Here is a 22,020-nt window from a genome sequence, read left to right as displayed (position 1 = left end):
TATTTTCATTCTTCTCTCTGAGGGAAGTAAACATGTTTGTGTTGGTTTAGGTGAAGTGTACACGTGGGGAGATAATGATGAAGGGCAGCTTGGAGATGGGACAACTAATGCTATTCAAAGACCCCGGTTGGTTGCAGCACTTCAGGGTAAAAAAATAAACAGAGTTGCCTGTGGGTCAGCACATACTTTAGCCTGGTCGACTAGTAAACCTGCTAATGCTGGCAAGCTTCCTACCCAAGTAAGATTTTGCTTTAGTAAAGTTGGATATTGAAATTTAGTTAATGCACTTATTAAAACTTTGTAGTAGCTGTTTTTTCTTTCTAAATAACTAAGAAAATGCATGGTTTTAGCTTTGGATCAAGGCTTTCATTGCTTTTTTGTTAAGATCTCTCTCTGTTGCTCCTGTCCCTCTTCCCAAATTCAAATAGAGGTATTCCACCATTCTAGGCAGAAATATCTTTTGTCTTTTAGCTGCCAATCAAGGACCATCGTTAATTTAGTTTGAAAGTCGAAAGAAATTCAAGTGCAGCTTTCAACTAATGCTATGAAAGTTTGATGACTTTCCCGTTTGTTTTAGTGGATCTTCCACTGCTCCCTTTGGGTTTGAAAGACCCCTTTTTGAATATTTTCCTTCACTTTTTCTTCCACTGCTATAATGTTGTCACTCCATTGCTGCTCTTGCCCATCATGTACAATAGACTGGATCAAAAGTACAGATAAGAGTCCCCTATAGGAGGACTTCTAAAATCTGAAGTGATAAAATAATTCCCACTTCCACATTCCAATGCCACATATAACACTTTTTAAATCTTTTCAGCTTAGTGACACTAGAAAAATGTTTTATATACAAGTGAATTTACGCTGTCTTTAGTGCTGACAGTCCAAAAAAGCAAATATCTTAATTTCTTAAAATCAAAATCTTCTTGTATTTCCTTTACTTAATAAATTATTAATTTGTAAATTGTTCCATGCACATACAGTAACTAAATGTGTTCAATCTTAACAATATGATTGTTCCATCATAGGTTCCTATGGAGTACAACCATCTACAGGAAATACCAATAATTGCGTTGAGAAACAGACTGTTGTTACTGCATCACATCTCTGAACTATTTTGTCCTTGCATTCCCATGTTTGATCTCGAAGGACACCTTGATGAAACTGGCCAGGGACCCTCTATTGGGTTTGATACTTTACGGGGAATTCTGATATCGCAGGGAAAGGTATTTATCAGGATTTGTATTTGCATTTTCAAAGAAAATCTTAGATTATGGTAATTTTAATTATATACATTGTTTAAATATTTTCTGAAGAAAATGGAATAGAGCTATGTATCTTAGCTCATGCGTGAGCAATATAAATAATACATCATAGCTTTTGGTGTATGTTATAATTTCAGGTGGCAAGTGGAATTTGACAACTTGATTCTCAAATTCTGTAGGGATTGTGTAGGCTGCTGCTATCAGTTAGTTTTAAATTCTAAGTTTTCTGTTCTAATTTAGTAGAATTCTCCGAGAACTTCCCTTGAGAGAATAAAACTAAATGGACTTCTTCCAAGGAGCCACATTTGTTTTTGAATTTCAGATGCAATGACTTGGTGTTTAGCTAATTGATACAATAGAAGTGTGCAGTGATAAATACATTTCAGCCTGACTGGAGTTAGAACATGAACAGTCTCTTGTGCTTTATCTGTTGAATAAAAGAGCAGTTGTGCTAGAATCTGTGCTAAATGTCAGTGTCCATGTGTCTGTGCTTTACAGTGTCCTTGTGCCTTCTGAGAGAGTTAAACTGTAAAACTTGAAGGCTCACACCTTTGGGTGGAGTTGCGGGAGAATGTGTGTTTAAGCAAGGGGGAGTCAGTACTGGACCCAGGGATGAGGCAGCTGGACAGCAGGCTCCAGCTCTCAGGAGGATGATGATGTGTTAATTTACATGGTATATATGGGCCCAGAGAATCAAAGGTGTTAACCCACTCACTTGCCAACATTAAAGAGTTTTAAACAAGATTTCGAGTTTGGTATACAGAAACTACAGCCTGCCTAGTACTGTGGAAGACACGCCATAAGGAATCCTTTTCACCTTTTATTAAGGTGCAAAAAGAAGGAAAAAAACATGAAAGCATTTAAAATGCAAATTATTAAATAAGATTTCAATTTAAACATCCCTTGTTCCCTTTCCCTTTAGCTGGAGAGCGTTTTTAGAAGGAAAAGCCCTCTTGTTTAGCAAAGATAAAAAATGCAGCTTCTGTCTCTGGTGTTGATTTTTCACTTGCAGTCTTACTGCTGGAAAAACACAGCTCATGGTCTTATCAGCCACGTGGAGACCTGGCAAACTTGTACCAGCATTGTAGTGTGTAGGGCATTGTTTTAGCTTACCTTTCTGGTTACAGCAGCATTGCAAAATATGCAGTTTTGGTTGGCTAACATAGGTTCTTATTAGACAGAAGGAAAAAAGGAGAGAGATAGGAAAGTGAAAAAATAAGGTGGGGAGGGAAAAGGAAGTGGGTCAGAGAGGGAAGGAGAGACAGTCTCTTGTACCAGGTGCTGTTCAGGATTCAGCCAGAGCTGGTGAAGGTGGCAATGTCATTTGGCTTCCTCTCTCTAGTCTGGTCTGGTCAGGGCATCGTTCAGGATCAGGGTAAAGGAGATGGTGGGGTGTCATCCACGATGGTGAAGCTTGCTCCTTCCCCTTCTCTCATCTTTCAGTTAGCCAGTGTCGCCGTCCATTAGCTTTTCCCCCAAAGTCTCTTTTTGAGGACCCCAGAAAGGAGGGATGGACAGAATTATATTACCTTTTGGAACTAATACTGTAACTCATTTGTGTGTGTGTGTGTGTGTGTGTGTGTGTGTGTTTACCTGCTTTAATCTGATAAATAACTCTCATTTATTTTTCTTAGTTAATAAATCTTTAGTTAGTTTATTATAGGATTGGCTACAAGGGTTGTCTTTGGTGAGAGATCTAGGGTGAAATTGACCTGGGGTAAGTGACTGGTCCTTTGGAACTAGGAGTAACCTGTATATTGTAATTTTTGGTATAAGGGCTGTCTGTCACAAGAGAGAGCTTGCCTAGGTGGCAAGATTGACTCGAGTGCCCAAGGGGACTGTCTGTGACTCCATGTTAAGGCTTTATAGGGCTTGAGGAGTTCACACTTGATACTTGGTTGGTGAAATTGAAGTATAGAACTCACAGCCAGTTTGGGGGTTTGTGCACTGCTTCTTCACAGTCTGCCTTGGGGTTGGTACCCACACTCCTGAGAAACTCCGGACAGCTTGGCACTAAGTAACGGTTTCTTGTGCAATTTATTCCTTGTTATTGATTGGATCTTCCTGAGGGTTAAGACTGCAAGATGCAGGTTTTCTTGTTCTGTGGTAAATCTCTGTTGTATTCACCCCACCACCCCGCTCCCCTGAGCGGAATTAAGCATATGTTTAAATCTGAAATGCCCGCAGATTTAGAATTGTATTGTAATTTTGGCACTGCTCTATTATGTATACTTTTTTATATTTTTATTTTTTAGGAGGCAGCTTTCAGAAAGGTTGTGCAAGCAACTATGGTGAGAGATCGTCAGCATGGGCCAGTTGTAGAACTCAATAGAATACAGGTAATGTAACTAAAGCTGTGATTGTAATGTGTGGCTAACTCTAGTGTTTATAGCGCAAAAGCGAATGAGATTAATTATGCGCTCTTGTGAGGACGACCGCTTTAAGTGAGTGATCCTCTCATGGATTGCACCCCACTAGATTTGATTCCGCAACTTCCCTTTGGCAGTTACAGTGCTTTGTTTAATGACTGAGGGTGTGTCTACACAGCAGTGTAAGCCTGGGCTCAAGCCTGAACCCTCCCGCCCCCCCTTGCATCCTCATACCCATGCGCGAACATATGGTCCCAGGACCCTGCAGGGCTGGAGGGTCCAAACCCATGTTAAGCTGTGACTTAGGGTCCAAGCCCTATTGCTTTCCTATGTGCACGTGGCCCCAGTTTGACTCGGGTCACAGTCTTCCAGATGTATCCCAGAGTTCCTTGGGGAAACTTCCTTAGTTGTCTCTATGCCTACAATATGTGGTGCAGTCTGTTGTACTCTATTGCAAATGGAAGCCACACCTCCCTTTGCAAACAGCTGCAGCTCAGATCAGCATTAACCCATTGTCTGCTGAACCCTGGTCTATGAGCATGCTATGAGAGAGCCTGTAGGGTTTTCAATGGAGATGGATCAGAAGAAGCTATTTGCAAATAGAGCTGCTTCCTGGTCAAAGAGCACAACCAATTTTCCATGCATGCTCCCCGGGCACCCCTGCACATGCAGCCCCAGGAGGGACCATGGGAGCAAGGGCAGGAGAGCAGAGCCGGGACTAAGTGGATGCCCTGCAGGGAGGGGGAGTGGCAGAGCTCTCGGTTCTGCACAGCTGGGGAAGGATGAGTCCAACACCCTCCTGGGCAGCCACTTGGTCTCTCGCTGGCCCCCTGTCCCTCCTGGGGCTCTGCATGCAGGGGTGTCTAGGCAGCGTGCACTGTCAGGGCAGTGTGTGGGAGCCAGTCCTAAAACCTTCCCACAGTGTCAGTGTCTCAGGCTCCTCCTTGCTCCTGTGCAGAGCTTCCCTTTAGTGAAGACCAAAGCTGATGGGCGGGAGGTGACTCCCAGCTGACGGGGTGTTGGGAGTCATCACTCCCCAAGCTGTCCTGAGCCGGGAGCTCTGCCACTTCCACTGCCTGCAAAGCAGCCGCTTGGTCCCGTTCCGCTCTCTGTCCCTCCCCCACCTTCCCTCGGGCTGCGTGTCCAGAGGCACCCAGGCAGTGTGTACTGTGAGGGTGGTGAGTGGGAGCCAGCCCCAAACTTCTCCTCCTGGGAATCCCTTATACCTGCCTCCCCAGGGGTGGCAGGGGCAGGAATAAGGGATCCGCAGTGGGTACTTGAGCACACTGCACCCCAAGGCCTGGGGCTGCCCTTCACCGTTCCACAGCAGCCAGGCGTGTGTGTGTGTTTTCCTCTGAAACTTCAAAACAGACAAAATAAAAAAACAAACAAAAATCCCTTCATTGAACAGCCCAGTTTAAAAATTAAGAATCACAAAGTTTCATGTTAATAGTTTGACAGCCCTGGAGACTGACGTCCTAATTATCCTCAGAACAGGGGCAGATGGATATTTTACTACCAGTGTGACTCAGCCTAGGAGTGGAGAGCCCAATTTTCAGATCAGATGACAGATCAGTATAAAGCCTTCTGAAACTGCAGCCATTCTACTGAGACAGCCACCAAAGGAGCCAATTATGCAGTTTAAGTACTCGTGCTCCTTGTGGGCACCTGAGTCCCATCCATCGCACCGTCACAGTTAGTTTTCCCACGGTACAGTAGGTTTATAGGGCTACAGTGTCGACACTGTGAGCGGGGGAGGTGCTATGGACCTGGTTACTTTGGTTCCAGCATGGGTCAGGTAATCCCTTAACCTAGGGTTAAAATGCAGAGTAGATGCTCAAGCCCAGGGTTCCCTGACGTGGGTCAGCTGACTCAAGTCCCACTAACATTAGGCTTACATTGCTATGTAGACTTATCCAAAATGTCAGAGAGACTACTAGAGAGATAAAATAAACTTGGTTGAATGTGCTGGAGATGGCTGCTTATTTATGTCTATTACTCTGTGTACTCTGGCACGTTAGAGTTACATTGTGCAGCGTGGGATCCCTTGTGTACAACAGGGCTGTATTAATTTCTGTGGCTGATTGGCAATTATGTAGCAATGCCAACTGATCAAATCATTTGAAAGCCTGCTTGGTTCTTAAGAAGTAAGAAAAAATGATAGAAAGGGGTAGAAGGAGCTGAACACTGCTTTGGAGGGAGCAGGGGATTGTGAAGCCATTCAGGGATAGGGATTTCTAAGATGAAAGGATGATATCATCCATTCTAGATCCTAAATTCTGTGGGAGTGGAGCTCCCCTTTGAATGACTTACGGGCTGCACATCTGAGGAAATCTTCTGCCATGACCAACTCTAATTTTGCAGGAGCAGAGCTCTGTACCTGCACAATTTAGGAGCCTTGAATGACAGCTGTATTTACTATAACCATCTCCTACTACCTTCTAGATCTTCAGTCTTTCATTCTGCTGTAAGCCACCTTTCAGTCAGCCATGAAGTGCTGATCTCCTGTAGACCCCCTAAATAGCAGAATAACAAGCTAGGGTTTATACAATATGAGGAAAATTGTCATTTTGTTTAAATTTGTGGCACAGATTTATACATCTTGGCAAAAAGGTAATTTTTTGGGCCACTTGTGTGGGTGCTTGATTGTGTTATATGTGGCTGGCTATTCAACCCTTCCTCCCTCACCTTCCTCTTGGCAACTGCTGTTTTTTCTCCTCTCTATGTAAGATTTCACATTCATTAATACTGATTCCCCCCATGTTGTCTACAGCCCCCAATGCTCTAATCTCTCCAAGTCACTTTGTAGCTTGGTTATTTCCTACATTGTCTGATCCCTGCAATTTAATAGGATTGAATTTACACCAGAGAGCTTCCAGATCTAGTATACAAGGCAGCATTTTGGGATACAAAGTTGTGCACTTCCCTTTTAGTAGGTTTAAACACTTTGTAGTTGGTGCAAAGGGCATGGAGTGGTGGTGGTAATCAAAACTTGTGGGGTGGACTACAACTATCAAGACGTCTTGTGCTTGACAGTGTGACAAGCACATGTAAGGACCATCTCATGTAAATCCAAGGAGTTGCATAATATCAAGAGACATTGATAGATTCTGACGTCTGTATATCCCTACATTGTCACGTGAGCAAAATCAAGATAAACTCATATGACTGAAGCGCATTTTAAAATGCCCTCAAGTATACTTAGGGAACAGGATATTAAACTCTTGTCCTTTCTTGAGTATCACATGTGGTCACATTGAGGGATGTGGTTATTATGAGAGGATTCTTCCCCCACGTCATTGATGTTGAAAAATGTAATGCCAAGCCTTAGGCCAGACAGGCCTTTTCCGCAAATATTTCTGTAACATTGAATAGTAAAGTACTCTTTCACTTAAACTGACAAGAACTAAAACTTATATAGTCCTTTTGCTTTTTTCCCTTTCATGTTATGGTACATAATGTAGAAAGTTGGAAATCTACCTTTTTATGGAATTAGATCAGCCAAATTAATTTTTTGAAAATTGCAATGATCTGGCACTTTTGTTAATGACCAGAACTATATTCTGCTTTGTTTATACTCCACTGCCTGCTACCTCTTCACATCAGGGATTTCTCTATAAATATTTAAAGGCTTTTTGCTAGCCCACCTCTTCTGACATAATTCTATGTAATATAAAGAGCGTGCTGCAGCTTTGAATTTTTTTTGAGAAGCTTGACTAAGAGCATCTTCATTTTAGCTTCTTTCTAATTGTGTTTACTTCCTATACTCTCAAATTACCTTTCAGTAGTACAGTTTCCTCATATCTATAACTTAAATAAGTAAGGTCCTATTTGAATCATGGGATAATTATCCAAAAATTGCAGCTGAGTTGTGGACAAGCCATGGAAAATCATGGAAAAGTAATAGACCTTATTATTTGCAGTTATAAGGTCCATTATTACATTTCCATGATTTTTCCCTGTTGGTCACGTGGGGCTGACAGTGGCGGCCTGGGACTGGGAGCGGGGCCCCCTACTGTTGGCCTTCCCGGGCAGCCAAGGCCCCCACTCTCAAAATTGCAGTGGAAGCCTAATAATTGCAGCATTCACAGTTTCCACAATATCATGAATTAAGAAGGGCTTTATAGAGGAGACAGTAGTGTCTAAGATGTTTGGGTCCTCATGCCTGTTATTTCCATTGTGGAGTAGGTTAATGAAAACAGGATTTTCCCCTGTCCTTCCATTCTTCGTTGAACTTGGATCCTTAAACCCAATCCCACCTGAAACAAACTGGTAGCTGCTGGGTACCACTTTGTGTCAGGAATAGAAGCATTGTTCTAGCCCAGAGGTGTCATAGATGTGAAGGCTAGAAAGGACCATTATCTAGTCTGAACTCCTGCATAACACCGGCCATAGAACCTCACCCAGTAACTTCTCCATCAAGCCCATAACTTCTGTTGGAGTTCTTTTAGAAACATCTAGTCTTGATTTAAGGACTTCAAGTGATGTAGTTTCCATCATGTTACCCTAGGTAAGTTCTAATAGTTAATTACCCTCACTGTTAAAAATGTACACCTTATTTCCCATCTGATTTTTTTAGCATCCAACCATTGGCCGTAGTTATTTCTTTTTCTGCTAGATAAAGAGCCATCTATTATCAGAAATCTCTTCCCCATATAAGTACTTGTAGTTTGTGATCAAGTCACTTCTTAACCTTCTCTTGGATAAACTAAATTGATTGAGCTGCTTTAGTCTCTATCAGGTATGTTAGATATATATGTATGTTTACATATGTATGTATATATATATGTATGTATGTATATATATATGTAGGTATGATAGATAGGTATGTTTACCAGACCTTAAATAATTTTTCAGCATCCTTTTTGAAGTCTGGTCTTACTGATGTGTTCAGTGTAAAAGTGATCTGAAGGAGGTCCATGTTTACTTATTGTCCCTCGGTTGGGATATAAATTAAGGACTTCCCTCAATTCATACCTAATCTCCCACAGATATGACTGGAAAGTTTGGCATCACTGCACTTCTATTTATTATTTATTTGTTCAATCCCTTATTGTCAGTGTCACTGATGAGAACCCTCTCCCCCTTTTAGGCTGCCACTTCTTCTGGTCTTGGTTCTCTTTTCCCTTTTCTGTTTCTGTTCTCTCCTTGTGAGTCTCCTGTTTTCCTCCCCATTTTCTTCCCTTCAGCAACACCCAATTCCCATGCTTAATTCCTCTCTTGTTCCTAAAATGATCATTAATAGTTAAGGTTAACACTGCAGTGGGGCATTGTCGTCCTTTCTCGTTTAAATGAAATTAATAGGGAACAGGGCATTTCTCCCTCTGAGTCCTTGTTTCAGGCTTTCTGCAGATCAATTTACACTCAGTTCATGTTTAAAAGATTATCTCTGCAGAAGGCTAGAAAAAGTATTATTTTTTAAATGAAAGTTGAAATTTCCACAATCTGAGGTTTGCAAGGCTGCATATAAATAAATCTTGAGAGCTGGATCCATCCCTATTCCCTAAACATGTTTTCCCTAAAACATTCATAAATGCTACATATTCCTAAATGATCTGGAAAAAGTGGTAAACGGTGTGATGGCAAAGTTTGCAGATGATACAAAATTATTCAAGATAATTAAGTCCGAACCTGACTGCAAAGAGTTACAAAGGCATCTCACAAAACTGGTAACCAGGCAACAAAATGGCAGATGAAATTCAGTGTTGTTCATTATTTTGCATTTGACGCTTGGAAACATAGTCTTAACTATACAAACAAAATGATGGGGTTTAAATTAACTGTTCCACTCAGGAAAGAGATCTTGGAGTCATTGTGGATAGTTCTCTGAAAACATCCCCTCAATGTGCAGCAGCAATCAAAAAAGCTAAGTTTAGGAACCATTAGGAAAGTAATAGGTAAGACAGAAAATGTAATGCCACTATATAAATCCATGGTATGCCCACATGTTGAATACTGTGTGCAGTTCTGGTTGCCCCATCTCAAAAAAGATGTATTAGAATTGGAAAAGTACAAAGAAAGGCAAGAAAAACTGTTAGGGATCTGGAACAGCTTGCATATGGGAAGGAATTAAAAAGTCTGGGACTGGTCAACTTAGAAAGGAGGTAACTGCGGTGGGATATGACAGAGGGCTATAAAATCATGAACGGCATGAACAAAGTGAAAAGAACATAACACAAGAACCAAGGGTCACCCAGTGAAATTAATAGGCAGAGGGTTTAAAACAAACCTAAGAAAGTACTTCTTCACATAACACCCAGTCAACCTGCGGAATTCATTGCCAGGAGATATTGTGAAGTATAACTGGGTTCAAAAAAGCATTAGATACGTTCATGGAGGATAGGTCCATTAATGGCTATTAACCAAGATAGTCAGGGATGCACTCCTGTGCTGTGGGTGTCAGTAAACATTTTACTACTAGAAGCTGGTATTGGACTTGATAAATTGCCCTGTTCTGTTCATTCCTTGTGAAGCATCTGACACCCGCCACTGTCGGAAGACAGGATACTGGGCTAGCTGAACCATTGGTCTGATCCAATATGGTCATTATGTTCATTCTTCCCCCGTTGCCTCACATTTGCTCTGGGTGATGGATCAGAAGGGCTGAGGTGGGGAAATGTCTTGGTAGGAGGTGATAAGTGGAAATTTAGACTGATTCTGTCTACTTGTGCCTGGGGGAGGGTGGGGCAGTTGGAAGAGAATGTATGGTAGTAAGAGCCTGGCAGGAAGGGGAGATTACATCTCTAAAAAACCATGGACCATTTGAAATTGAACTTTGGACCATTAGTGTATATTTCAAATTTAGTCTGTGTAAATTCCTTGGCATAGGTACAGAGTCTTGTGTGAGTACAGTGCCAAGCATGTCAACAGTATTCAATAAACTTTGTTATGGTCTGATGTAACACAGTGTGGTACAGCCACATTATAACGTGCACTTGTTCACTTGTTAGGTAAAGCGTTCTAGAAGTAAAGGTGGATTGGCTGGTCCTGATGGTACAAAGTCAGTGTTTGGTCAAATGTGTGCTAAAATGAGTTCCTTCAGTCCAGACAGTCTTCTCCTACCTCATCGTGTTTGGAAAGTAAAGTTTGTTGGTAAGAATTACTTTTTTTCTCAACCCTACTTCCCCCATAACCATATTCTTTTATTCCTTTTTGGGGGTAGGGGGTGGTATTCTAGCAGAGTGGGGGGGGGGGGGGGGGGGAAGAAAATGCTTAAAATGTTGAGCAGTGCAAAGGCCATTTTCCAAGAAATTCAGGCCCCATGTTTAGGTTTTGTTAAACCTAGTATCAGTAGAAATATTTCCATCATTGTAATCTTAAATTCCAAAGATAATGCATTTTAAAAATCAAATATTCTCAAAGATGCAGATTTCTAACCCAAATGTAAGTCTGAAATTGAACCTGACTAGTTAATTTTCGCTAAAGTCACAATTTGCATTTCATTTTAATGGTAAAAAGTAAACTAGATTAGGATGTTGCTAATAAACTTCCAATCTGTGGCTATATTGACATTTTTAGAACTATCAAAGTGAAAGACTAATGTTTTAAAATATTCCCTAAGAACCTTATGTTCATTGAACCTTTTATTTTTCCTGCCATCCTCCTGCTTCCTTATTTTGCCCAATGGTGGCACAGTAATAATACCTGGTACCTTTAAGAGAGAATACAGTTTAACCAGGAGCTTAAAAATATCACAATATAATTTAAATAGGATTAATTGAAACTGCACTCTTAATCAAGGTCATGTTGATTAAGCAAAGTAATTTTTGTTTCTTTTTGTAGTTCTTAAATGCTAACTTTGCAAATGTTTTAAAATGTCTGGCCGTTTATGGTAACGCTTATACAAGGTTGTAAAATAATCATGTCTGTCAAGGAGGAAATTATATTATAGAACCAAAATTTAAAATGCATTAAATTATTTTATCAATATGAGAATGTAGCTTTTAAATACAATTTTTCTATTTATCCATCGCAAAAGAGAAATATTAATAAATTTAATTCAGGACCACATTTGGAAACATTCTTGAAATGATCTGCATGTTTAAACCGACTTTTGTTTTCACAAGGCGAGTCTGTGGATGACTGTGGTGGAGGTTACAGTGAATCAATAGCAGAAATGTGTGAAGAGCTCCAGAATGGGCTTACCCCTCTCCTCATTGTGACCCCGAATGGAAGAGATGAATCTGGAGCAAATAGAGATTGCTTCCTGTTAAACCCTGCTGCCAAGTCTCTCTTACATATGAACATGTTTCGTTTCCTGGGTAAATTTCTTAGCAGCACTGTAATAATTTTACCAAATCTTTGAGCATGTGAAGTGTGTAGTATTTAAAAAATATTTTTTACATGTCTAGGTGTGCTGCTGGGCATTGCTATCAGAACTGGCAGCCCTCTAAGCCTAAATCTGGCAGAACCAGTATGGAAACAGCTGGCAGGGATGAACCTAACAATTGCTGATCTCAGTGAGGTAAGTACGCAGTTTTTGATCATAGATCTAAGGACATGTCTACCTTATGGGGACTGTTCCAGCACAGCTATGGTGCTGTAGCTATCCCAACATGTACCTGCCATATAGATGCAGTGTGTACATTGTTGTCATAAATATAAAGGGAAGGGTAAATCCCTTTAAAATCCCTCCTGGCCAGAGGAAAAATCCTCTCACCTGTAAAGGGTTAAGAAGCTAAAGGTAACCTCGCTGGCACCTGACCAAAATGACCAATGAGGAGACAAAATACTTTCAAAAGCTGGGAGGAGGGAGAGAAACAAAGGGTCTGTGTCTCTGTCTGTCGGTATTCTGCTTTTGCTGGGGATAGACCGGGAATGGAGTCTTAGAACTTTTAGTAAGTAATCTAGCTAGGTATGTGTTAGATTATGATTTCTTTAAATGGCTGAGAAAAGAATTGTGTTGAATAGAATGACTATTTCTGTTTGTGTGTCTTTTTTGTAACTTAAGGTTTTGCCTAGAGGGATTCTCTTATGTTTTGAATCTAATTACCCCGTAAGGTACCTACCATCCTGATTTTACAGAGGTGATTCCTTTACCTCTGTTTACTTCTATTTCTATTAAAAGTCTTCTTGTAAGAAAATTGAATGCTTTTTCATTGTTCTCAGATCCAAGGGTTTGGGTCTGTGGTCACCTATGCAAATTGGTGAGGATTTTTACCAAACCTTTCCCAGGAAGTGGGGTGCAAGGGTTGGGAGGATTTTGGGGGGAAAGACGTGTCCCAACTATGTTTCCCAGTAAACCCAGTTAGAGTTTGGTGGTGGCAGTGGATATTCCAAGGACAAAGGATAAAATTAATTTGTACCTTGGGGAAGTTTTAACCTAAGCTGGTAAAAGTAAGCTTAGGAGGTTTTCATGCAGGTCCCCACATCTGTACCCTAGAGTTCAGAGTGGGGGAGGAACCTTGAAAGTTTTTGATCATAGATCTAAGGACATGTCTACCTTATGGGGACTGTTCCAGCACAGCTATGGTGCTGTAGCTATTCCAACATGTACCTGCCGTATAGATGCAGTGTGTACATTGTCATAAGGGATTTTTCCTGAACTATAGTTGCTACATTGACAGAAGCATTTTTCCGCCGATCTGGCTGTGTTTACTGTGGGGGTTAGGTCGACAATAGCCATGTTGCTCAGGGGTTTGAATTTTTTTACACTCCTTAGTGATGTACCTTCGTGTCCTTAATTTTAAAGTGTTGACTAGGTCTAATTTACAGAAAGTGAGAGAGAGCTGTAGATGGAGGTTGAATTTTGACTAACCTTTTTATCTTTGAGCCAGTGTAAAGCTCTGTTTTGTCCTTAAAGTTAGAAATTTAAATAAATTGTAGTCTTATGAAAAGAGTTAAACTAATTGTTTGAATTAGAGAACACAGTGAAGCCTGTCATAAGCGATCACAAAGGGAAATGAGAAACTGGTTGCTTAAAGGGGACTTTCTAGTAAAGATGGATAAAAATTGTACACACACCGCTCCTGAATTGTTTGGGATGGACTTCTAGGACAAGAAGTTGTGTGGTGTAAGGGATGGTCTTTTATGCAGTTTAATTGTATTGCTACCCTTATAGTAAAAGCTAATCTCCAGAGGTACACTTCTGTATATTTCTGCTCTTGAGTTTATGCATCTAGGAGACCAGGCAGGAACCTCCACAGCTTTGAACATTTAAAATTTTAGAGATGCTCTTATGAGAGGCAGTGGCCCAGTCAGCAGAACGCTGGACTGGACTCTGAGTCAGGAGACATTTCAAGCTCTGCCACTGGCCTGATGGTGACCTTGGGCAAGTTACATCATCTTTCTGTGTCTGTTTCCCCATCTGTAACATGAGGATAATGATACTGACCTCTTTTATAAAGCACCATGAGATCTACAGACAAATAGCACTATATAAGAGCTAGACACTTTTATTAGGATCTTTGTTCCAAGAGCAGTTCCTTTCCAGCTGCAGTCAGCAGAGAAGTTTTGTAAGGGCCATATTATCTCAGCTCACAGCAGTGCTTAACTTCACAACACCTCATTCATATGTTTTTCCAGGTTCTTACCTGTCTCTTGAGTCAGTTTTTTACTGTTAAAAAATATTTATTTTTCTTTCACTGATATGCTTTGAAGATGCCTGTAGTATTGTATGAATATTAGATGTTCTCTGTTTGCCTGATTGTTTTTATGTATGCTGTATGGTTACAAGGAGTTAATTGCAACAGGAATGGTAGACCTTTAGTTACCAGTCCTTAGAAGGACAATGCAGGTGGTTAACTGGCTGGCTGGCTCTATTGGGGAAAGGTTCTAGCATGTAACCCTAGGGGAACTTTCAAGATGGAAAACTGAAACAAAGAACTTTAGAGCAGATTAAAAAACCTGAGCCCCTGAGCTTGAAGGTGTAGTGGGCATACACACAGTGGAACTGCAGGAGTTGCAGACTGTCCTTCTCACTCTGAGGTTGAGGTACCTGACATAAGACATGCCTGCCTAAATTTGAGGTTAGACATGTAGACAATTTCTGTTACTATCCCTTAGTTTTTGTTATGATTTTATTTCTGAGGTTGAGATTTGTTCTGAAAGGGCTGTTTTGGATCACTGTTTTCATACTGGTCACAGGAAAGTATTGCAGGTCTCGAACAGCAGTCAGGCCTGCTGAGGAATCATGGTTTACACAGGGGTACTTTACTTCACGACCCAGTCTGAGAGTGGGAGAACTATAGGATTCCCAATTCTGCACCAGGGAAGTGAAGTGCAGGCATGACATCTGGAAGAGTTGCACTCAGAGATAGGAGGGGTCAATGCTGCAGCGAGCCCGAACTGTGACAGTAGTGGTCCTGCTTTGTGCATATTGTTTGTTGTTGTTGCTTCTGGAATGTATTCTCCTTTTTCTTATCTGTGTCAGGTTGTTTGATGTTTACTGCTCTGAGAATTCACTTAATGTATTGATCTATGCTCTTGCCAAGCAGGACTCCTGTGAGATGTTGCAATGTTCTTTTGAGAACAAGAGAATAGTCCATGTGAGGCACCTGTAAATCCAGTCTCAGTGGTGATCTGGTTTCTTGGCAGATACTTTTTCCTTTCCCTTTCTGTTGCGGGAGAGGGTGGGGTCACCTGGACCACAGAAACCGATGAAGTTTCATGCAGAATACTGTGCTACTCTGTTACTTAAAAAGCCAGTTGGATGACTGTCGTCATGTCAATTATTAATTCTGGGTAGTTTGTGTGACTAGTCCCCTTTGTCCTATTGTGAAAAATGTTCCTGTGCCATATGAAAAGTACACAGAGGTGAAGAATGAGTAACTTCAGTTTTAGCTCATGGATTTATTTTCCTTTGAAAGGTCGATAAAGATTTTATTCCTGGGCTTATGTACATTCGAGACAACGAAGCTACTTCTGAAGAGTTCGAAGCCATGAGCCTTCCCTTCACAGTTCCAAACGCAAGTGGTCAAGACATTCAATTGAGTTCCAAATATACCCATATTACACTGGATAATAGAGCTGAATATGTGAGACTGGCAATAAACTACAGGTTTGTTGAATAACTTCACTAGTTTAGATTTAAAGAAATTGTGGGAACTATAGAAGCGTTGCTTTTACGCAATGCTATGCAATGTAGTGCTCTGGCTTCATGTATAGTATTAGCCAATCTTTTCCCTGTCATTATAGTGTAAATCAATATCCTTTGAGAAGGAAAAAATGGAATCATTAGGTCAGGCATATTCTTGAGAAAATAAGGGGGGATTATTTCAAGCTCACAGTGGTGGACAAAACTGTCTCTTGTCATCTTGGCTTGCCCAGAGATTGATCCAGCCTCCTCTGACGTGGGCTTCAGAATAGTTGTCCATGTCTGTCATCTCCAGCCTTGCTTGCTGTAATGTGTTCTACTTGGGCTTATCCTTAAAGTCCTCTCAGAATCTCCAGTTAATGGAGACTGTCATTAGTCTCCTTTTAATGTGGAGCAGAACCATAAGAGCCTGCTACATCTGGACTCCAATCTTTCCCTTGGCTTTCTATTCAGTTTTAGATGCAAAACTGAAACAGCAAGTTTTGCCTCTGGCAATTGACTTGAGACTTCAGTTGTTTTAAAATATAATTTTAAAACGTATCTTCTAAGAGACAACCTATCTAAATTCTCAATCACTGAGGGACAACCTACACTCATTCCTATATTTGCTTTCTACAACCAATTCTCTGTATAATTTTTCATGAGTGATGTATCCGAATATTTGGATGCTAATATCTAAACTATATCATTAAATATATTAATCTTCTTTGGGTTATTGCTGATTATGTACTAAAGGTATTGTATTACTTTTAAACAAATCTTTGTACTTTTGGATAATTCAAGCACTATACCCGAATGTACAGACACTCTTTTCTTAACGTATGTATTATATCATTTTAACATTAGCTTTAGTAAAAATTTTATCCTCCCTTTTCAATTCTTGCCTAATGCCATCTAACCATCACACGTCAGGCAGATATACTCCAATTCGGCTGAGATGTGGTTTAGTTCAAGATAAGAGTGTGGGTTGGAAAGGTGGCTTTGTGACCCTGGATTTGGGGGATGGTCTGATTTTTATCTTGCTTACCCATGGCTCACAAAGGGCTTTTCTGACTGCCAGAGTTTGCCAGGAATAGGAATACTGCATCACTCTCCCCACTTTGAGTAAAAACAGCCTTGACTGTTATCTTCTGCTCCACCCTCATCTTTGTGCTCGTCTGTTCCTCCATATAATTAGATTGTCAACTCTTTGGGGCAGAAATGGTCATTTCATTATATACGTACACGGGGCTTTTAGCCAAAGTTTTGCAAAAATTAGGTCCATTTTGCTGGAGATTGCATGGGATCTTGCACATGAAATCATAATTAAAGATGGAGTATTAGCAACTAGTTTTTAATATAGTGTAATCCTTTAATATAGGATAACTTGCGCAACTTTCATTTTAGTTGTTAATCTGACAGTTATTACATCCAAGTTCACCAAATTTTGAACCTCCTAAATTGGACAAGAGCATAGAAGAAAAATCTTTAACGAGAACGGAGAAAGTTTAACTAAGCTTTTTTAATGTGAAGACAGCTTAGTCATTTTATAACTGGCATTCCCACATACTTTCATACTTCATGTGCAGCTAAAAGGGATTCCAAAAATGGTGAAATTCTTTCCTGCATAGAAAACATTAAGCAAATCCCAACCTTATTTTAAAAACTAAGGCCCAATTTTTAACCCTGAGTTAGGCTCCTGAATCCATATGTAGACACATAAATAAGTGCTCTAATCTTCAGCAGCACTGAGCAGCCAGAATCTTGAAGTCAGTGGAGCTGGAGGTGCTCTGCACTTCTTAAACTGAGGCCACTTTTAATTAAATAGCTATATTTGCATTTAGGAGCCTAACTGGGTATCCCAGGATATGAAAGTGTTGTTGTCCCAAATGCTTATTGATTAGTATAAATGAGGCAACAAATTGGCATAATTAAGAAATGATTTTTGGACTGTAATTTTAATTCACAATGCAATGCTTAATTTTAATGCACAATGCTCAAATGATCACGATAAGCGTTCACTGAAACTTATTTCCGCTGAAATGTCTTTCTACAGGCTTCATGAATTTGATGAACAAGTTGCAGCAGTTCGGGAAGGGATGGCCCGGGTTGTTCCTGTTCCTCTTCTTTCCCTCTTTACGGGATATGAACTGGAAACAATGGTATAGGTTTTCATATTCGCTACTTCTGCTGGATTGATGATGTAAATTTAGGCCATTTACTTGAGTCTTACTGATCCAACTCTCATGTTTTAGCTCTAGTAAAAACATGCAGTCTAATTATAGTAGATTGCATGTAGTTTGTAGGTGAAGGAGAGGAGTAGCAAATATTTATATAGTTGTCCGATCATACTTTCACAAGAATTACTTTTTATGCAGTTGGGCAGTGTGATGTAATAGATTAAGTGTGGAGCTAAGAACCAGGAACTGCTGAAATCTGACATTTGACTTGGAAAGAGATCATTGAAAGAGTTGTTGAGGGCTAATTCAATTTTGTACAGCACTTCAAAGATGTAAAGTGTTAAGTTTAGTCATTGTCCCTGATGCTAAGCTTCACTGTTTGAAGGAGTTAATGGACCATAACTAGTAGATGTTTGGAATGTTCATTTTGTCATTGAAAAAGCTAATTAAACTTTTTGATGGAAAGAAGGGAACAAATTGCTTTTGACTGATTTCTGATCAGTTCTTTTTCTTGTCTTCATGTTTTAATTTCAGGTATGTGGAAGCCCAGATATCCCACTTCACCTTCTGAAGTCTGTAGCAACATATAAGGGAATTGAACCTACCGCCTCCTTGATACAGTGGTTCTGGGAGGTGATGGAATCCTTCTCCAATACAGAACGATCTCTCTTCTTACGTTTTGTATGGGGCAGGACAAGGCTACCTAGAACTATTGCAGACTTCAGAGGCCGGGACTTTGTTATTCAGGTAAGGTCAAGAAACCTGCAGGTTGGTAATGAAGGAGTGGTGGCAGACAGGAAAATGTGTTAACTTCACTAAACAAGTTTAATATCAAGTTTACTTTAGCGTTTATAGAGCAATAGAGGATGCAAAATGCATAACTAAGCAACAGACTTTCATTTAAATATTGTCCTTGGTCCAACTCTGGCTATTTCCTGTGATGGGCAATTTATTTATTTATTTATTTTTGAGATACCCTCCTCCAAACCACCACCTCCTGCCTATTTTGCTTCTGTTGGTGAGTTTCCCTCAGTAGTCGTCACCCTTGATTTTGCTAGTGTTCACTTAAGAGACACATTATCTTATTAAATGTTTCAACTTCATACACTGAAGCTATGTTTTTAGCACTGGAGGATTTTTTTATATTTTACCAGTTACATAGTGAATCTAGCTTGTTCTTTAGTATATACTATTCATTTCTAAGAGCCTCATACTATAGAGAACCATGTTTTTGATTTTGTGTGAAGATGTGTTTGGCTTAGTTATTATTTTTAAAAGTCTTCTTAACATCAGGGTAAATGTGTGATTTTTTTTTTAATTACTTTTTTTTAATCCTAGTCTTATTTTAGTATGTTATGTCCGTGTTGTTGAACAATAAAACTAATGGCTTGTGCATGTTGTCTGACAGGTTTTGGATAAATACAATCCTCCAGACCATTTCCTTCCTGAGTCCTATACATGCTTCTTTCTGCTGAAACTGCCCAGGTATTCTTGTAAGCAGGTACTGGAGGAAAAACTGAAATATGCCATTCATTTCTGCAAGTCCATAGACACTGATGATTATGCCCGGATAGCACTGACAGGAGAGCCAGCTGCTGATGACAGTAGTGATGATTCCGACAATGAAGATGCAGATTCTTTTGCTTCAGACTCCACACAGGATTATTTAACAGGACACTGAAGCAAATAACATAAGAGACAAATATGTCACAAGCACTGAGGCATGAAACACCACTAGTAGCATTTGAGCAAAGGAGTACAGAATATGTATAACCAGAGGAATACTAATCTTCTGAACGTTTGTTACTCACAATAGGAATAATGGAGTATAACTTAAGACATCTGCTTAGAATAAATGGCACGGTATGTGGGCATTTAACATTTATTTTAAGAGTTGAGAGTGTCCCCCATAAGACTGCACTACATTTAGAAGCTTTGTGTTTACTAAAGTGTTGTAAATGTTTATATACATATGGTAGTGCAGCATCCAGAAAAAGCAGTGAAACCTTTAAATTGTGGGTGCAATAGATTTTTTTCATAATAAATGTTGTGTTATGTGTAACTTCTTGATTGTATATTGGAAATACTGTGCAACAGCTGATAGTATTATAAATATTTCAATTAACTTTACTAGAAGTTTGTTTATTAAAAAACTTTTTGAACATTAAATTATCAGTATTCCTTGAAATACATCTATAGGGAATTAAACAAAAAAGGTCATTAGGTTCACCACATCCCCTTGTTTGTATATTTTAGCTTATGCATTATGTATCTCAAATCGATACCTTTCTGTGAACAGCATCATAATTCTTATCATGGAAAGTGTATTGTATATAATTAATTTGTGCCATGTATATGCAAAAATTATAATTTCCCTCTAAATAAAACTTCTGTCACAAAGACTTTAGTATGACTTTTTATGGTAATGTATAGAGGGTATGTAGAAGAGAACTGTAAAATGGTTTAAATCTTTAAGGCTGTATCTATGCTAAGTTCTTTTTCTGCAGCCCAGTGTCACAACCCATTGGGCCACTCCCTCAGGGGGTCCCCTGGGGAGATAGACCAGCATTGTATGTTGCTAACGCTGTGGCAGGCATCACAAGGCATTTGGGGAAGGGTGAAAGGTGTGAGTGTGGAGTGAAAGATTCCTTTGCAGGTTACGAGAGGCCGTAGAGGGAGGAAAGGAGAAGGGAATGGGTTAACTCAACACTCCAGCTAGGTCCGAAGATAAGATGCTGAAGGCCACAGCACACAACCAACTCTCCGCTGCCTGCCAAGAAAGACGGGGGCCTGGATTCCAACCAGGAATGAGAAAGGATTCAGCTGAACAGAACTGCAGGGGCTGCGAAAACTAGTGAGACGGTGAAGGCCAGCGAGGGGAAAAACAATAGCTTTTACATCTCTGAAGCCGGTGTGTTTAGGGAACGCTGAGGAAGCCACGGAAGGCTGGTTTGGACTGGTACAAAGAGCATGGGGGGCAGATGTTCATGAACGAGACGCCCCCAAAAGACCCCAGGACTTAAAACCGTCCTGAGAGCTGAAGCAAATCGGAGATCAACAGCGGACATTAGACGGCCTGTGCACAGGACAGAACTCTCGTCTACCCTTCCCTCTTCTTTGTACATTACACCCAGGCTTGGCCAGCCTCGGGTCATGCATGTGTGAGTATGAAAGTGGGTTAGTATGAAAGTGGCCCTAACACTTTCTTCCTCTGAGTGATGTGGGAGCGTTCCCAGCACTTGCTGCTGTTGTTTTATTAATAAAACTTCAAACCTTAGTCACTTGGTGTGCTCCTTCATCTCCTCCCCTAGTGATACTGCGGCCTCAGCCTGATCACCTGACGCCTCAGGCAGATTGGTAACATAATTCTGTCACACCAGTACAGTAACTCCTCACTTAAAGTTGTCCTGGTTAATGTTTCATTGTTACATTGCTGATCAATTAGGGAACATGCTCATTTAAAGTTGTGCAATGTTCCACTATTACATTGTTTGGCTGCCTGCTTTCTCCACAGCTGGCAGCCTCCCTATGCCCCCCCCGCCCCTCCCCCCCCGGCGCCTGCCGGAAGACCCCACAGATCAGCACCTTCCCCCTCCTCCCCGCCTCCTGCCTGTGGCAATCAGCTGGCTTGTGGTGTTTAGGAGGGAGGGGGGAGGAGCAAGGACTTGGAGCACAGGCTTCCCCTCCCTCCTGAACACCGCAAACCAGCTGATTGCCCTGGGCAGGAGGCAGTGGGGGGAAGGAGGGGGAGCCTGCGTGCTGAGTCCTCACTCCTCCCCCTTCCCTCCTGCCTCCTAAATGCTGCAAGCCAGCTGATTGCCCCAGGCAGGAGGGAGGGGGGAGGAGCGAGGACTCGGCATGCCTCCCCCTTTCCTCCCTGCCTCCTGCCTGCGGCAATTAGCTGGCTTGCCGCGTTCAGAAGGGAGGGGGAGGAGTGAGGATGCAGTGTGCAAAGTAAAGGGGGAGGAGGGGGGAGGGAGAGGAGGCAGGTCAAGGTGGGGGCTTGGGGAAGGGGTGGAGTGGGTGGGCTGAGGGTTGAGTGATGACGATCCTGACAGGGAATGCAGCTCCAAAGTGATTAGGAAAAAGAAAAGGAGTACTTGTGGCACCTTAGAGACTAACCAATTTATTTGAGCATAAGCTTTCGTGAGCTACATCGTGATGCATCCGATGAAGTGAGCTGTAGCTCACGAAAG

At 41.0% G+C, this 22,020-nt stretch overlaps 1 protein-coding gene across 3 annotated transcripts in view; it reads left to right on the top strand.

Moving 5' to 3' along the window:
* The window catches only part of HERC2 (HECT and RLD domain containing E3 ubiquitin protein ligase 2), a 206,911-nt gene extending 186,687 nt beyond the window's left edge, over positions 1-20,224 (top strand). For all 3 annotated transcript variants that reach the window (XM_048858958.2, XM_048858973.2, XM_048858967.2), the window contains exons 84-93: positions 51-238; positions 1,026-1,223; positions 3,518-3,601; positions 10,582-10,723; positions 11,698-11,892; positions 11,983-12,095; positions 15,439-15,629; positions 17,701-17,806; positions 18,359-18,571; positions 19,233-20,224. In XM_048858958.2, the coding sequence (XP_048714915.2) occupies positions 51-238; positions 1,026-1,223; positions 3,518-3,601; positions 10,582-10,723; positions 11,698-11,892; positions 11,983-12,095; positions 15,439-15,629; positions 17,701-17,806; positions 18,359-18,571; positions 19,233-19,505 (1,703 nt within the window). In that variant the 3' untranslated portion in view covers positions 19,506-20,224. The remainder of the gene's footprint in view (positions 1-50; positions 239-1,025; positions 1,224-3,517; positions 3,602-10,581; positions 10,724-11,697; positions 11,893-11,982; positions 12,096-15,438; positions 15,630-17,700; positions 17,807-18,358; positions 18,572-19,232) is intronic.
* Positions 20,225-22,020: the final 1,796 nt, after the last annotated feature.

Source organism: Caretta caretta, chromosome 1 (genome assembly GCF_965140235.1).
Source record: "Caretta caretta isolate rCarCar2 chromosome 1, rCarCar1.hap1, whole genome shotgun sequence".
In the NCBI taxonomy this organism is placed as follows: domain Eukaryota; kingdom Metazoa; phylum Chordata; order Testudines; family Cheloniidae; genus Caretta; species Caretta caretta.
The sequence above is the reverse complement of the archived record's forward strand: the minus strand, read 5'-3'. Positions and strand labels throughout refer to the sequence as shown.